Source organism: Aedes albopictus, chromosome 1 (assembly GCF_035046485.1).
Source record: "Aedes albopictus strain Foshan chromosome 1, AalbF5, whole genome shotgun sequence".
In the NCBI taxonomy this organism is placed as follows: Eukaryota; Metazoa; Arthropoda; class Insecta; order Diptera; family Culicidae; genus Aedes; species Aedes albopictus.
In genome coordinates, this window is record NC_085136.1 from 90996215 (window position 1) to 91014199 (window position 17985).

The 17985-nt window shown below is 45.8% G+C and overlaps 1 protein-coding gene across 1 annotated transcript; it reads left to right on the forward strand.

The window, feature by feature from the left end:
* The first annotated feature begins 518 nt into the window (after positions 1 to 518).
* LOC109427352 (achaete-scute complex protein T3) lies at positions 519 to 2488 on the forward strand. Its single transcript, XM_062845756.1, has 2 exons — positions 519 to 1764; positions 1863 to 2488. Exon 1 carries the CDS (start codon positions 853 to 855, stop codon positions 1684 to 1686), a length of 834 nt encoding a protein of 277 aa, XP_062701740.1. The 5' UTR covers positions 519 to 852; the 3' UTR covers positions 1687 to 1764; positions 1863 to 2488.
* The last annotated feature ends 15497 nt before the right edge of the window (positions 2489 to 17985 follow it).

The following is a 17985-nucleotide window of genomic DNA, read 5'->3' on the forward strand; positions in this document are numbered from 1 at the left end:
GGTCCGAACGGAGCGGACGACGACACTCGCGCAATCAATTATCCCACACTCCTTCCGTCCGCGCCGTGCTGACCGCAGACGCGGAGGATCGCTGGCGCTGATGACGATCGCGATGATCGACCGACCGGCAATGATCGCACCGCGATGACGATGACGACGGTCGGACCGGTGATCCTTGCGCTGGCCCCTGCCTGTGCCTGAGTCGCTCGCCGGTCGTGTGGTACGCCACGCGCGATCATCGTTCGGCTCACCCGAAAGATCGTTCGGCTAGCAGCCGCGTGCGACTCCTCTGGACTGGATGTTCTCTTTCTCTTTTTGTCCGCGCGGCGCGTTTTCGTCGTTCGTCGGGTCGTCCGTCGGCGATCGATGCGTACGACCAGAAGAGAGGATCGCCACTTTTCGGGGTTTCTTCTTATGTTGCGCGACGCAATCAGGTTTTTTGGAGTTTTTTTTTTTATTTATGCTTTTCTTTTTGTGCCATGTTTTTCGGCGAAGACCCTTAAGGATGAGTTTGGTCGGATGGGCTGGCGCGCGGGTGAAGGTGTGTTGGTGCTCTGAATGTTGGGTATTATGCTGCTCTGAATGCAGGTGCCGGGACAAAAGAGCATGCTACAAATGCACCCGCTTTAGGACGAAAGGTACCATTCCGGGAGCTACCTTCAACGCGGAAAGATCGTACAGGAAAATAGCCGAAAAGAGCTTGGTGTGATCGAAAAAAATAAGAGAAGCCGGTTAATCGCAACAAGTGGTGTTTTGTGTGTTCCGTTTTCGAACTGATAGTGGAAAAAGGACTTTGAAAAATTGGTGGACATTTACGAGTGATCGTTTGAAAAGTTGTTAAGTGATCTCGCGATGGCTACAGTGGTTCGCAGCATGGCCCTTGGGCCGAACATGTACATTCCCAACGGATCGTCGTTGATCCAGCAGGCAGCGCCGGTGAATCCTTATCGGAAGCGACCGATCGCGCCGGCTCCAGTCAGCTCCAATGTTGGACATCAACCAACTCTAAATCTGAAAGATCGTCCGATGATCTCGAAGAAATACTGTGCTTTGCCTTACGCCGTAACTCCTCAACAGTCTGCGTCGATCCAACGACGCAACGCTCGCGAACGGAACCGTGTCAAACAGGTGAACAATGGATTTGCACACCTACGGCAGCACATTCCCAGCTCGGTAGTGACAGCTCTGACCAACGGTGGTCGTGGTCCTCACAAAAAACTCAGCAAAGTGGACACTCTAAAAGTGGCCGTCAAGTACATCCGAAGCCTGCAGCGCATGCTCGACGAAGATCTGGAAAACAGTGGCGAATCAACCAAGTCCACTGTGGACGTCCAGGCCCTATCTCCGGTCTCCTACTACGGATCAATGTCCGAGCCTTCGACAGCATCATCTCCTGCTCCCTCGCAAATCTCCGAGTACTCCAACTACAGCAGTAGTCAAACGGAGACCATCACTTCCTTCAAACGAGAACCCTACGATCCGTACTCAACCAGTCAAACTCTCCCAACGCCAACGACCGCCCTCCCCAGCATGACCAGCTTTAGCACCGTAACTTACACGCAACCGATTCATCATGTGTACAAAACCCAAGTAGCGGACTACCACCAACCGGAGGAACTCAGCCCGCAGAACACCGACGACGAAGAACTGCTGGATGCGATCTCCTGGTGGCAACAGCAGCAGTGAACCCTTGCCAATCCTCAAGTTACCTGGCTAGTACAAGACTGACGGCGGTCGTGATTTGGCGATTTCTCGCTTGGGATGGTAAGTGTCTCATTAAACGCTCATAAAATCTCATTTCCTTCCACTCCCATCAGAAGATATGAAATCTGACGATTTTTCCCTTTTTATCCAATTCACAGAAATCCGATTCGATTGAATACCGGGCACCGGAGCCGGCACCAACAGGAGCCCCATTTGATTGGGCGCCGAGTGGTTGCGCCATAAAGTGTGTAAAAACGTGACGCAGATTCAGAACTGATCTCCAGTGAAATAGTAGTGTCAAATTGTGGTCCCTTGCATAAGTACAAACCGTGAAGTGAACCACATTTGAATGTCCTCCGTACGAAAAAAAAAACTTTAAGGCAAACTTCTGTACAAATTAACGTTAGGTTTTATGGATTCTAGTGCTTCTTGTTAAGGCATAATAGCTAACGATGTTGATTCTAGTCAAAGTGATAGGAATAAATATTTATGAGTTGAAAATATCGAAATTTGTGATTGTTGCTACTTTTTATGATATCCGAAAACCGTCCTGGCGCAAGTTGATTTGTTATAAATGCTTTTTTGTTGGCTTTGGTTGTTCTTTCGAAAAAAAAATAAAGAAGAATTTTCACTCATTGGTAATTGATCCTTATTTACATCGAATTCAATCATTGCTCAGTATGATATTGATTTTTCGAAAGCAATACCTCAATAGATGCTTAAACCATAATAGTGTGCTACTATTAAATCTGTGAACATTATCGTATGCTGAACAAATAAAAAGAGCTAATGTGTTGTTCGAGTTGGGTTCAAACACTAGAATAGGTACATACTACTCATACATTACATCGTTTTTCGACTTTAAGAGTGAGCAATAAAGGGGAAGATATGACGACTTCTTTTCCATCATTTTTTGCAAAATCACGTGGAACTGGAGTTTTTAAAAATTATCATTAATTTTTTCTTCTATTTACTCGAAATTTTAACTTAAGGTCAAGATTTACTTTCAGCTACTTGACCAATTGCAAAACATGTAGCATGATTTCAAAGATTTTTAGTTGTCCAAAAGTGTCGTGAATTCTTTTAGGAATCAATTTTTATGATGTTTTTCACACAAAATGGTCAAAACATACTATAAATCTCAGCTTTTTCATATAAAATTTTGGTTGAGGAAGATTTAAAGGCAGTTTTCACTCAAAATGAGATACTCAGAATTATATTTTGGGTTCTGGAACTGGGCTATAGGAAGTTGCTACAAACCTGACAATACCAATGCTCTGGGGCTGTCCATAAACCACGTGGTCATTTTTTTGGGACTTTTCGACCCCCCCCCCCCGCGTGGTCATTTGTCCATATAAATTTTTCTAAATGTAAATATAATATAAATATTCTAAGATTTATTGCAAAAATCGACGAGATAAAAATGTTCCTCTAGTTCACGGAAAAAGAAATACAGTTTCCAAGAACCTTATTTTGGAGAAAGCCTTGTGAACTAGCTATTTTGTTTGTTCGTGGAAAAAGCTAGTCTCTTGCCGTATATTTCATTATTTATGCCGAGAATTGAAGTTAACCTTCCAGGACGCGCGCCATCAAGCAACCGAAACTGCACCGCGCTAGCGCTGTATACGAAAAGCGAGGTTTTTTGGTAGTGTTGTACTTTTTACAACAGCGCGCGCGCTGAAGGGTTAAGGGGGATATTTATTAAAAAACAACCGTAAGAATTACCAGAGAAACCTCATATCTAGAAGAAAAAACTGAGAAATTCGAAGGAACTTTTGGAGGAATCGTCGACGAAAGTTTAGAAGGAATCTTCGGAGGAATTCCTCAAAGAATTTCTATCAGAATCCTTGGAGGAACATGTGGAGGAACTCTTATAGGAATCCGAGCAGGTTTTCTGCATAAGGCTCGGAGAAATTCTTGAAAAAAATTTCGCAAAAAATATGGGGGGCATCGTAGAGGAAATTTAGAAATCTGTTGATAAATTACAGGAAGAATCATCTCAAGAATTTTCTGTCTGCTAGAAAAAAAAAGTTTTATTCAGAGAAAATTTTGAGAATATCGAAACATAAAAGATATCCTCAAAAACATTCCTATAATATTCTTCGCTTGTATAATTTTCCGCAAAAAAAAGTCAAGTAATCCTTATTGGATTGGAATTGGTGGAATCCTTCGATAAACTCCTGGTATAATTGCCAGAAGAATTTGTAGGGGGATCCTACAAGAAATTCTTACGAAAATCTACGAAGATTCTCTCGGAAACAATTTCCAGAGGAACTCTCTAAGAAATTTGTGGTGGGATTTTCGGAAGAGTTTTTGGAATGTTTTGGGACATCTTTCAAAAATCAAAAACCCGTACGAGTTTTCGAAGTAGTTCATGCCGGAATTATCGAAAAAAAAATCTCAAATTTCTGGAAAAATCTTTGTATGTACAAATTTCTAGAGAAAATCCTAGGAAATATTTCTTTGTAGAATTTCAGAAACTCCTTCCTTGGAAAAAATCCTGGAGGAATTCCTGAGTAAATTTTCAAAGAAATTCTAATAATTATCATAGGAGCTTCCGGAGGCATCTGGGGACTAACGGAGGATCACTCAAATTCTCGGAGGATCTTCGAGGCAAATTCCGAAGAAAAATTTGGAGAACTTTGTGAAATATTCTTGAATGCGTTTCTGGAGCAATTTAAAGATGAATCCCCGGAGAAATCATTAATGATTAATGCTATAGCTTTGGTAAAACTTTTGGAGTAATCCTTGACGAAGTTCTCTAGAAATGTGCTAGAAAATTTAAGATGTAATCATCGCTGGAACACATGGAGGAATTTCAAGATGAATATCGAGCAAATGTTTGCCGGAAATATCGGAGAAAATTGTGGAGGAATCGTTTGCAGGAATTTCCGGAGGAATTTCTGCAGAATCTCTAGAAGGAATCCTCGAGGAAATTATTGAGATACTTATCGTTTAAGGCATTTTCGAAAATAAAGTGGCGTCGAAGAAATCAGAAAAACTTTTGGAAGATTTTTGAGAGAAATTCTGGATGACTCATTAGAGGAATTTCGGGAAAAAAATCCGTAGGGATTCCTAGAGATATTTTTGGAGGGCAGTTCAGAAGAACTTCTGAAGGAATACCTAGAAGAATTCTCAGAAAAAATCGTGGAAAAAAACCTGGAGAAATTCTTAGACAAATCTAGTACATTCTAATGAAAATCTTTGGAAAAAATCTTCTCAGGAATTTCTGAAGGTTTTATCGTAGGCACCAGGAACTCTGAAATGATTCTTCGAAGAACATCCTGAAAAAATGTGTAATAAGAAGTATGCGGAAGCATTTCTGGATGAATCCTTATCTGAATTCCGGTTGCCATACTTTTAGAAATTTCTCGAGAAAATTTGAATAAAAAATCTTCAGACTGACATGTGTTGTTTGTTGGCGAAGCACCCAATGATCCGGAGGGAATCAATGAAGAAGTTAAACAACCCATCGTTCATCACTCGCAGCAAATAGGTAGGTAGGTAGGCACGGTAGGTAGTTGTGTCACAGCTGCCCTGATTCAACGGCAAGCCAATTGACTGGCCAATGTTAATCAGTAGCTACAAGCGGTCTACCATATACGCTCAGGAACGAAAACATAGTGCATTCCAAAAATATCAGCGATCAAAGCTTACGAAATTACCTTTTTAAAAATGTTTTTTTTTTTCTGAAAATTTTCCGCTACATCGGGCATAGTTTTTCCGGCTTTTTTATGATTTGGGAAAAATTAGTGGAAAACTTTTTCCACTTCATACGTTTTGGTTTCCTGAGAAAATTTGCTTTCATTTTCATTAAGCAACTTTGTTTCTACGATGCTTCGTCCTCGAGTTATGATTTTTCAAAGAAGAGGCTTATATTGCACATTTGGACACTTTTCAACAAAATTGGCCATAACTCAAAAACGAAAAAAAAGTGCATTCCAAAAATTTCAGCGATTAAAGTATATTAAATTACCTTCTTAAAAATATTTTTTTTTGGAAATTTTCCATGAGTTCGGACATAGTTTTTCCGGATTTTCTTTACGAATTTTTTCAACTGTGGAAAATTTGGTGGGAATCTTTTTCCAGTTCATTTTTTTGGATTTCTGAGAAAATTTGCTTTCATTTTCTAAAAAAAAAACTTTGTTTCTACGATGCTTCGTTCTTGAGTCATGATTTTTCAAAGTAAGAAGTGTCGGGGGAACACAAAAAAATTCCACCTGAGTTTTCCGGGAAAATAGGCGACCCTGAGTTTTTCTCAATTGTTTTTTTGTTTATATATCCATGAGCCCGGTCTGTGGAAAAAGTTTCATGAAAATCTGAGATCCTTCGGCCCAAACCCGTACGGTAATTAAAAAAAATGCCCTTATGTTACCCTTTCAACTGATCATTTTGTTCAGTTGTGAAAATAACAAATTTATAACAGAGTTTGTTCTGATTTATTTGTAACAAAATTGGTTACAAAAGATTATGATGTATTTTGTTATAATTTAGTTTGAAAAAGTAATAAACAGTCCACGTCATAACAAAATTACAACATAATTTGTTAGTTATATCACAATAAGATATAATTACACAGCGTAACAAAAATGAACTTTTAATCTGTCTCAAGAGCAAACTTATGTGTCTCTGACAGATTTTGGGCGCCTAAATCCGAATCCGGGCTCAGATTTGCTCTAGCACGTCACAATTTTGAGCTATAGGGAATCGCGCTACTTGGGCGGTGGCTTCTATATTCGTCTGCTTTCCACTATAACTCAGTCAATCTTGAACCAATTGACACAATTCTTGGAATGCGGTGAGATAGGTATAGTATCTACCCGTGTACAAAATTTCAAGTCAATCGGTTCAAAATTGACCGAGTTACAGTGGAAAACAGACGAAAATAACAGACGAAGAAAACCACCGCCCAAGTAGCGCGATACCCTACCTCAATTTATAGGGCAACATATGGGATTTTGGGATTTTTTGACTGCAAGCCATTAAACACAGACATATTTTTTTAAAACCCATCAAAGGATAAATTGGTCAATTAACATCTTAATTAACGACTCATGTAAAATATGTTGTTTTACCAAATCGAATTTGATAGTTTTAAGCGATTTATATTATGTACGATATTTCCCATACAAGTCACCCTTCAAAAGTTGCATGCAAGTTTACGTAGTGACATAAAATTCTTAATTCATTCAAATTTGATTTGGCAAAACGAAATATTTTGCATGGGTCAATAATGTAGATGTTAATTGACCAATTTATTCTTTGATTGCTTAAAAAATATATTTCCATGCTTAATGGCTTGCAGTCAAAAAAGCCCAAAATCGCATATTTTGCCCTATAAATTTAGGTGTAGCTCAAAATTGTGACGTGCTGGAGCAAATCTGAGCCCAGATTCGGAATCAGCGGCCCAAAATCTGTCAGAGACACATGAGTTTGCTCTTGAGTCAAAAAAAATGTTGGGCTGTGTTATGATATATTCTTGTTATGTTCCTCTAGTCGGGAGCCGCTGCGGTGAAAAGGTTCTTTGTCGAGGAACTGGAGAATCGTCCTGCGGATATTTCGGAAGGTGGAAGCGTAGAAGATCAATGGAGTGCCATAAAGAACGCCTCCATCGCCACCGGCGAGAATAATTTGGGTGAGCTACGTACCCAGAGAAAGAAGTGAATCACAGATGAAAACTGGAGGAAGATAGAGGAGCGAAGGAACGCCAAAGTCGTGATAGAGTGAGCAAAAACACTAGGAGCCAAAGCCATAGCCCGTCAGTGCTATTCTGCTCTCGAGAAGAAAGTTAAGCGCTCATGTAAGCGGGTCAAAAGAGCGTGGGCGGACTCCCTAGCCGACGAAGGCGAGAAAGCCGCAAATACCGGCGACATTCGTCTTCTCTACGATGTCTCACGCCGCCTTAGACGCTGTCCATAAACTACGTAGACTCAATTTTGGCTATCTCAGAACACCCACCTCCCCCCCTCGTAGACTTTTGTTCATACAAAATTTTCGAAATTTGTATGGACCGTAGACTTTGGCCTGACCCCCCTCGGCCCCCCTTCGAGTCTACGTAGCTTATGGACAGGCCCTTAGTGGGACCAAGATTAATGCTACGATGCCCGTGAAAGACACGTCTGGACAGCTGTTGACCGACCCGGCTGACCAGCTGAAACGCTGGTTCGAGCACTTTGGAAACCTTTTTCAAGTGGCGGCCACGCCATCAACACCTCAGCGTGACCCGCTAAGGGTTCGACGTAATACCTGTGTAAACACCGAAGCTCCGCCAGTCCTAGGGATATAAACAACCATCCGTAGCATGAAATCGAACAGAGCCCCAGGGGTCGAGCGCATATCAGCCGAGATTCTAAAATCTGACCCCGTAGTATCTGCACAACTGCTGCATCAATTATTCTGCAACATATGGGGAACCGCAACATTTCCGGCCAACTGGTTGCAAGGCGTCTTAGTAAAGGTACCCAAAAAGGGTGACCTGATTGTATGCGATAATTGGTGAGGCAACATACTGCTGTGTATCGTTCTCTAAGTTCTGCAAAGTGATCCTCAACTGAATACAGGAGAAGATTGACGCAATTGATTGATAAATTCGTCCCAATTTTTATAGACAAACTGCCGACTTGGTAATGTTTTGAATACACGAATTTGCTTATGGGGTTTTTACTCCTGCATAGATAAAGATCCACTCAATGATAATAATAACAGTAATAATAAAAACAAATTTTCTAATCGTCAATTTATTTGAAGTATTTCATGTTTCTTTAAACCAACTAAAGAGAATGGAAAAAAGTCACTCCCCTGGTAGAAATTCAGTCTTTGGATCGATTTCTATGCAAAACAAACTGCTATCGATAACTTTCAATGCATCGTCTCCGTACAGAGATGCGTTCCTTCGTACTTCACTAGCTTTCGATAAAGAATGAACAACCAAACCACGCAGTACAACATCTTGATTACGGCGTCTTTCCACAATTTGAGATCGCTATCTAGAAGACACACCGTCCTTCCACCTTCCGTCCTACATATGTATCGTCCGATTTACTACAGCAGCGGAACGTGTGCCGACGACCATTGCATTGAATGACCGACCGCCAAAGTTGATGAAGTTATTTTCGGTCAAACGTCGTCGTCGTCGTCCCGATCGTTGCTGTGGTCCTCCAGCTCAACATTCGCGTTTCGGTTGTTATGTTTGGACGGCATGAAGGACCTACACTGGACACTTTTTCGTCATACCTGCAAGCATAGAGTCTTCGGTATTTGTTTTTCCTACATGTCTCTTCTTCGGACATTGAATCGGTTTATCGCGTTTTGAAGATCTCCCCCAATTGACTTCGGGTGGGTCCTAATTAGAAAAGATTCAAGTCACGGCGATGGCCCAACAATTGTCAGAACAATCTAATTTGCGATGCATCATTTTTTGCGGGTGGCGGTTCGGCAGACGTCTCGCTCCAAATCTTGATTTGAAATGCTCTTAACGGCTGTAATCGCATTTATTTGTTTGACATCTTTTTGGAGCTGATCCACTTTTAATATATGCATGCATTGATATGCACCTAAAGTAGTTTTTTGTGTCCTTTCAGCGCCGACCGTCGCTAGGGGGTAACCTGTTATCAATGGATACCGCCCAGGCAGGATACGGCACACAAGCGACAAAGTCTTTCCGATCCACGAGCGATTGTCTGCCAAACCAATAATGCATTCAAAAATCAATTTAGCACATCTTTACGGCCACCGCCGCCGCCGCAGCCGCCGCGTGCCGACTGATCGAATCCGATCGGGTACAAATTGCCCTGCTGATCTATGCAAATTAACCTTGTCTGCGGTTGCTGCGGATTGCACACGCGACTGACTGCGAGCCTGCTGCCGTGCCATGGCATAGCGAGCGACGTGCGAACGGGCATAAACCGTCAAAACCGCATAATGCAAGAAGCGCGCTGACTGCACATTGGCACTCTGGATGAAACGGGCGGGAGGCGCACTATGGGGTATTCAGGTGATACAGCTGGTCAAAGTCGGCGGTTGATTATAAATAATTATTGGATGAGGTTGTTTCAGTATTCAGTTCAGTTTCAGTTGCCAATCGGTTCAGTATTTCCGAATCCATAAAGGTAAACCTAGAGAGACAGACAGTCCGTAAGGGAAAATCGACGGTGGATGCGATTCGGGTAGTCATCGAGAATGCCCAGAAGGCGTCCAAGAAAAAACGGAGAGGTGATCGATTCTGCGCTGTGGTAACGATAGACGTCAAAAATGCGTTTAATAGTGCCAGCTGGGAGGCTATCGCCGTAGCGCTACACAGTATGCGGGTTCCCGATTATCTGTGCCAGATCTTACGGAGCTACTTCCAGAACAGGGTACTGGTGTACGAGACCAACGAAGGGCAGAGGTCTATAGAAGTAACGGCAGGTGTTCCACAAGGGTCCATACTAGGCCCAACACTCTGGAATGCCATGTACAACGGCGTACTGTCGTTAAAACTTCCCAAAGGAGTCGTCATTGTGGGCTTCGCAGACGACGTCGTGTTGACGGTAATGGGAGAGACTCTTGAAGAAGTTGAAATGCTGGCGACGGAATCAATGTCCACTGTTGAAAGATGGATGACTGGGGTCAAGCTACAGATTGCCCATCACAAAACGGAGGTGCTTCTGGTCAGCAACTGTAAAGCAGTCCAAACGATGGAGATCGTAGTCGGAGAGCATGTTATCACATCGAAACGAGCTTTGAAGCATCTAGGAGTGATGGTCGATGATCGACTTAACTTCAAGGAGCACGTTGACTACGCCTGCGGAAAGGCAGCGAAGGCTGTCAATGCTATAGCGACGATCATGCCGAACGTCGGGGGACCACGAAGTAGTAAGAGGCGTCTTCTGGCGAGCGTAGCAGGCTCAATACTCAGGTATGGTGCCCCAGCATGGGCTGAAGCACTGAGTACGAAGCGGAATCGAAGAGCGCTAGACAGCGCATTCCGACTCATGGCCACTCGGGTCGCCAGCGCGTACAGAACCATTTCGACGGAGGCAGTATGTGTTATCGCGGGAATGATGCCCATTTGCATCACCATCGCCGAAGACGTGGAATGCTACCAACGCAGAAGTACCAGGAGCGTAAGAGATATCGTCAGAGCGAACTCGTTGGCTAAATGGCAGCAAGAGTGGGACAATTCGGCGAATGGCAGGTGGACTCACCGGCTTATCCCTAGCGTGTCAGCGTGGGTGAATAGGAAGCATGGGGAGGTGAACTTCCATCTGACGCAGTTCCTGTCCGGCCATGGCTGCTTCAGGAAGTACCTGCACCGGTTTGGGCATGCTCTTTCGCCCTTTTGCCCGGAGTGTGTTAACGTGGAGGAGTCACCGGAACATGTCGTTTTCGAATGCCCCAGGTTCGAAGAAATTCGCGTCTTGCTGGGCGGAGTGACAGTCGACAACATTGTCGAAGAGATGTGTCGCGATGAAAACACGTGGAACGCTGTCGACAGAGCAGTAACGAGGATGCTGTCCGCGCTGCAGAGGAAGTGGCGCGAAGACCAGAGAGCGGCGGAACGCGATCCGGGTAGGCATGATCCACCGCCGGGGACATGACTGAGTCGTCCGTAACGTGGCACCGGTTTTTGGTCGTCGGAGCGCCGGTGAACCGGAAGTCCACCACCAACCGGAATCGCCGGACCGACTTCGGCACCTTACTGGTTGGGATAGAAACATCGGTATCGGGAGAACTTCCACCGCCGGGGTTTTTCTCCGTCGGAGTAGGCTAGGGCCACCGCCGGGGACTAGACCGAGTCTATCGCGAAGAAGCACCGGAATTTGGTCGTCGGGGCGCCTGTGAACCGGAAGCCAGTCTCCAACCGGAATCGCAGGAGAGACCTCGGCACCTGTCTGGGAAGAAACGGTTTCGGAAGATGTTCCACTGCCGGGGAACTCTTTGTCGGCGTAGGGTAGATCCACCGTCGGGGACTACACGAGTCGTGCGCGGAAAGCTGAAGTGCTTAATGGCGCAACGGCGGCACGGGGAGGACACCGTTCGGAGCAAGCTAGTAGGATCCGAATGCCTTGCGTGGTATTAGAATAACAAATTGTGTGTATGTTGTACCTATGTGTCGCTGAATGGCGATGTTAGGTACTAACATTAGAACGTGTAGAATAACAAATTTGAAACTAAGCATGTTGTCCGCTTAATGGCGAGCCAACACCAACCGGAGTAAGCAAAATACGAGACGTGTATGAGTATAGATTAGGAGCGACAAAAAGTGCATGAGCACAGTAGAAGAAGAGCGCATGAGCGCATTGCCCCCCCTGAAGCAGTCGCATATCAGTGGTACCAGGGGGATCGAGGCATCAAGGTGTAGCAGAGTTTTTCCAATCGGTTTTCTCTGCTGGGGAGGTTGGGAGGAAAAAAAAAAAAACAGACAGACAGACAGACAGACAGACAGACAGACAGACAGACAGACAGACAGACAGACAGACAGACAGACAGACAGACAGACAGACAGACAGACAGACAGACAGACAGACAGACAGACAGACAGACAGACAGACAGACAGACAGACAGACAGACAGACAGACAGACAGACAGACAGACAGACAGACAGACAGACAGACAGACAGACAGACAGACAGACAGACAGACAGACAGACAGACAGACAGACAGACAGACAGACAGACAGACAGACAGACAGACAGACAGACAGACAGACAGACAGACAGACAGACAGACAGACAGACAGACAGACAGACAGACAGACAGACAGACAGACAGACAGACAGACAGACAGACAGACAGACAGACAGACAGACAGACAGACAGACAGACAGACAGACAGACAGACAGACAGACAGACAGACAGACAGACAGACAGACAGACAGACAGACAGACAGACAGACAGACAGACAGACAGACAGACAGACAGACAGACAGACAGACAGACAGACAGACAGACAGACAGACAGACAGACAGACAGACAGACAGACAGACAGACAGACAGACAGACAGACAGACAGACAGACAGACAGACAGACAGACAGACAGACAGACAGACAGACAGACAGACAGACAGACAGACAGACAGACAGACAGACAGACAGACAGACAGACAGACAGACAGACAGACAGACAGACAGACAGACAGACAGACAGACAGACAGACAGACAGACAGACAGACAGACAGACAGACAGACAGACAGACAGACAGACAGACAGACAGACAGACAGACAGACAGACAGACAGACAGACAGACAGACAGACAGACAGACAGACAGACAGACAGACAGACAGACAGACAGACAGACAGACAGACAGACAGACAGACAGACAGACAGACAGACAGACAGACAGACAGACAGACAGACAGACAGACAGACAGACAGACAGACAGACAGACAGACAGACAGACAGACAGACAGACAGACAGACAGACAGACAGACAGACAGACAGACAGACAGACAGACAGACAGACAGACAGACAGACAGACAGACAGACAGACAGACAGACATCTTATATGATTACTGGTTGTCTGGGTTTTGACCATCCGGCTCGGCCGGTTATCCAATAGTGCGGCGCACGACCAACACCCGAATCACACAAGAAAAAAAGCGAAAACAACAAAAATGCAATCCCGCTGTGAGCCGATAATGATCGGTGTTAATCTGGTTGTCGTCGCGGCACGCGGCACCACACTACTAGTCCTGGCTTGGCTGGGTCCGATTCATTTCCGACAACATTCACAAAACAACACAAAACACACAAACCGACTGCGGACTGACGATGGTTGCTTCTTCACCTAATTTCGATAGACGGTAGGCAGGTAGGTAGGTCGGTATCTAAAAACTGCAGCAGCCAATTTAGAGAGAATTGCATGCATCCTTCTTCTCCTGACCTTCCGCGCGCGCGGCCTAACCGCAACCCAGCCAGTAGGTCCAGCAAGCAAAAGGGGTAATTCCAATCCTTAACGAATAATTTTTACATATTTTTTGACAACCGAGGGAAAAAATGTCATAATTTATAAAATTTATTTTCCATTCTGGCTGCAGCTCAGAAGTCTCGCTGCGGCAGCAGCAACAGCAGCAGCAGCACAGGATGGAAATTAAATTAGCCCAGTCAGTCGAATCGTTGCATGTTGTTGTATCTTATGACTCGCGCAGTGTTCAGAGATCGTTTCCCCGGGAGGAGTTGCATCGCTCTAACCTAACCGAAAGCGAACGGTCCGTCGTCGGTTGTGACAATCAATTCAAACGATGTCGATGATGATGGAGATGGCGTAGACGCCGCTGGTGGTCAATTGAGCTGTTTATGCTGCGCAAAGGCCAGCAGCGACAACTGGCAGGTAGGTCTAGAGATTCTACAGCAGCGGTGACTCCAGCCAGATTGCAGACGTTCAGGTCTCGACCTCGGGAACCTTGGATGACATCTACATTTCGTGTTTAGTTGATATTCATATTTTTCCGGTGCCTGTTAAAATCATATCCAAATGATGAGTGAGCTTTGACGAAGATGGTTGGTAATGGGGGTCATTTTAGCTACGGAATGTTCAAGAAGGGTAAGAAGTATTGAAATTTTGATAGGTAAGTAGTTAGTCGAGCACATCTTGGTTACTTCAGCTGTGATGCCATCCATACGATAAGGGTCATGCCCTCTGAAGTAGTTATATTACACTGCCTTGATTCCTCGTGCCAACAATCTCCGCTTTAATCTGGTGTTCATTAAAGTACTACTTCCACCTTTCAATTATTTTACATACCCTTTGTCATTCCATCGGGCTCATTACATACACTTAAACCTCAATTTATGCACATGGCTGGGAGTGCATAAAATATAAAAAGGCATAAAATGAGGGAAATTTGTGCATTAAATAAGTTTGGGCTTCAATTAGGTTCAATCTAGTTCGTGAGAACAGATCTTGAACCTGGGCATTTGAAGTGGGGCTAAGGGGGTTTCCATAAAGTTCCCAGAGCGCCCAGAAAGGGGATTCCAAAGGGCTTCAGAGGCATTTCAGGGGATTTGAGGTGCCGTTTAAGGGCGTTCTGTCAGGTTTTGATGGCGTTTTCATGAGAAATTCAGGGGCATTTCAATAGAATTTTGGGGGTTTCAGGAACGTTTCAAAGGCAATTCAGGGGATCTCAGGAGCCTTCAAAAGGCGTTACAAGGGGTTTAAGAGGCGTTGCACGGCATTTCAGAGTAATTTCAGAGAATTTCAGGGGGTTTCAGGAGCATTTTAAGGGCGTTCCTAGTAATTTTAGAGGCGTGTGATAGCATTTCAGGGGCGTTTCGCAGTATTTCAGGTCAGGATCGTTTCAGGGGGTTTCAAGAACATCCCTTAATCAAATAGCATTTCACAAGCGTTTCAACGGATTTTGAGATGGAATTCCTGAAAATCCTCTGTAACTTCCTGAAACGCCTCAAAGATCCCCCTAAAACCCTCTCGGTCCCCATGTAACGCACCTGAGACGCTTAGATACTTCCTAAAACTCCTCCGTAACGCTTCCGTAACGCCTCTTAATCCCGCCAAAACGCTCTGAAACATCTCTGTAACAAATGCTTCCAAAATCCTTTTTAAACCCTCTCGTACCTAAAGTAACGCACCTAAGACACTCATTGGCGTAACTAGGTCATAGCTCTAGGGGGGGGGGGGGGGGTGGCAAGGCCATGTCGGAGGGGGCCAGCCCCCCCGCTGGCCACCCCCTATTTACGCCAATGAAGACACTCCGAAAGCCCCGAAAATTCCTCCGTATCGCTTCCGTAACGCCTCTGTATCCCAAAACCCCAAAATCCCTCTAAATTCCCCACGGACCCTATATTACGCATCTGAGACGCTCCGAAACCCCCGAAAACTCCTCCGTAATGCCTCCGAATCCCGCCGAAATGGCTCTGAAATGCTTCTAAAATCCCCCTGGAACCCCCTCGGACCCCATGTAACAAACCTGAGACCCTCAGAAACCCCCGAAAACGCCTCTGAATCCCGCCAAAAATGCTCTGAAACTTCCTGAAATGCCTCCAAAATCCCTCTAAAATCCCCTCGGACCCAATGTAATGCATCTGAACCTCCAAAAACGCCTGCCTAACATCTCTGAATCCCTCTAAGACCCACTTGGACCCCATGTAACGCACGTGAAACCCTCGGAAACCCCCGAAAACGTACCTGTAACGCCTCCAAAACCCGTAAAAATCCTCTGAAACTCTCTGCAATGCTTCCGAAAACCCCCTCAGACCCCCGAAAACCTCCCTGAGATCACCTGGTACCCCGCGGCAACCCCTTAGGAAATCTCCTGAAACGCTCTGAAACATCTCTGTAACAAATGCTTCCAAAATCCCTTTTAAACCCTCTCGTACCTAAAGTAACGCACCTAAGACACTCATTGGCGTAACTAGGTCATAGCTCTAGGGGTGGGGGGGGGGGGCGGGTGGCAAGGCCATGTCGGAGGGGGCCAGCCCCCCCTGGCCACCCCCTATTTACGCCAATGAAGACACTCCGAAAGCCCTGAAAATTCCTCCGTATCGCTTCCGTAACGCCTCTGTATCCCAAAACCCCAAAATCCCTCTTAATTCCCCACGGACCCTATATAACGCATCTGAGACGCTCCGAAACCACCGAAAACTCCTCCGTAATGCCTCCGAATCCCGCCGAAATGGCTCTGAAATGCTTCTAAAATCCCCCTGGAACCCCCTCGGACCCCATGTAACAAAATCCCTCTTAATTCCCCACGGACCCTATATAACGCATCTGAGACCCTCAGAAACCCCCGAAAACGCCTCTGAATCCCGCCAAAAATGCTCTGAAACTTCCTGAAATGCCTCCAAAATCCCTCTAAAATCCCCTCGGACCCAATGTAATGCATCTGAACCTCCAAAAACGCCTGCCTAACACCTCTGAATCCCTCTAAGACCCACTTGGACCCCATGTAACGCACGTGAAACCCTCGGAAACCCCCGAAAACGTACCTGTAACGCCTCCAAAACCCGTAAAAATCCTCTGAAACTCTCTGCAATGCTTCCGAAAACCCCCTCAGACCCCCGAAAACCTCCCTGAGATCACCTGGTACCCCGCGGCAACCCCTTAGGAAATCTCCTGAAACGCTCTGAAACATCTCTGTAACAAATGCTTCCAAAATCCCTTTTGAACCCTCTCGTACCTAAAGTAACGCACCTAAGACACTCATTGGCGTAACTAGGTCATAGCTCTAGGGGGGGGGGGGGGTGCGGGTGGCAAGGCCATGTCGGAGGGGGCCAGACCCCCTGGCCACCCCCTATTTACGCCAATGAAGACACTCCGAAAGCCCTGAAAATTCCTCCGTATCGCTTCCGTAACGCCTCTGTATCCCAAAACCCCAAAATCCCTCTTAATTCCCCACGGACCCTATATAACGCATCTGAGACGCTCCGAAACCACCGAAAACTCCTCCGTAATGCCTCCGAATCCCGCCGAAATGGCTCTGAAATGCTTCTAAAATCCCCCTGGAACCCCCTCGGACCCCATGTAACAAACCTGAGACCCTCAGAAACCCCCGAAAACGCCTCTGAATCCCGCCAAAAATGCTCTGAAACTTCCTGAAATGCCTCCAAAATCCCTCTAAAATCCCCTCGGACCCAATGTAATGCATCTGAACCTCCAAAAACGCCTGCCTAACACCTCTGAATCCCTCTAAGACCCACTTGGACCCCATGTAACGCACGTGAAACCCTCGGAAACCCCCGTGTCAGCAACAGGGGACACTTCAGGGTTCGGTCGGAATCTCGGGACGTACCTGCCGGAGAGAGGGACCAAATGTCAGCAACAGGGGACACTTCAGGGTTCGGTCGGAATCTCGGGACGTACCTGCCGGAGAGAGGGACCAAATGTCAGCAACAGGGGACACTTCAGGGTTCGGTCGGAATCTCGGGACGTACCTGCCGGAGAGAGGGACCAAATGTCAGCAACAGGGGACACTTCAGGGTTCGGTCGGAATCTCGGGACGAACCTTCCGGGAGACCGTATCCGGTATCAGCAACTAGGGACTTCCTTCAGGGAGGCGGATCGTACCAGATGCCAGCGATCGGGGACTTCCTTCCGGGAGACGGACCGTACCGGATGCCAACAACCAGATTATGTCGCTGCAGTATTTCTCTTGCGGATTTCAGGGGTCAGGTTCAGTTCGGAATTCTTGACTTGGGAGGACTAATTTCGGGACTGTAGGTTTGAGTTTTTTCAGGTTTGGAGGTTTGAGTTTTTGGTTGAATTGCTTCTGCTTCGATTGAAAGTTTTTGAAGTAATGACAGATTCGTTTTTTTTTCTTTAATGCATAGCCAC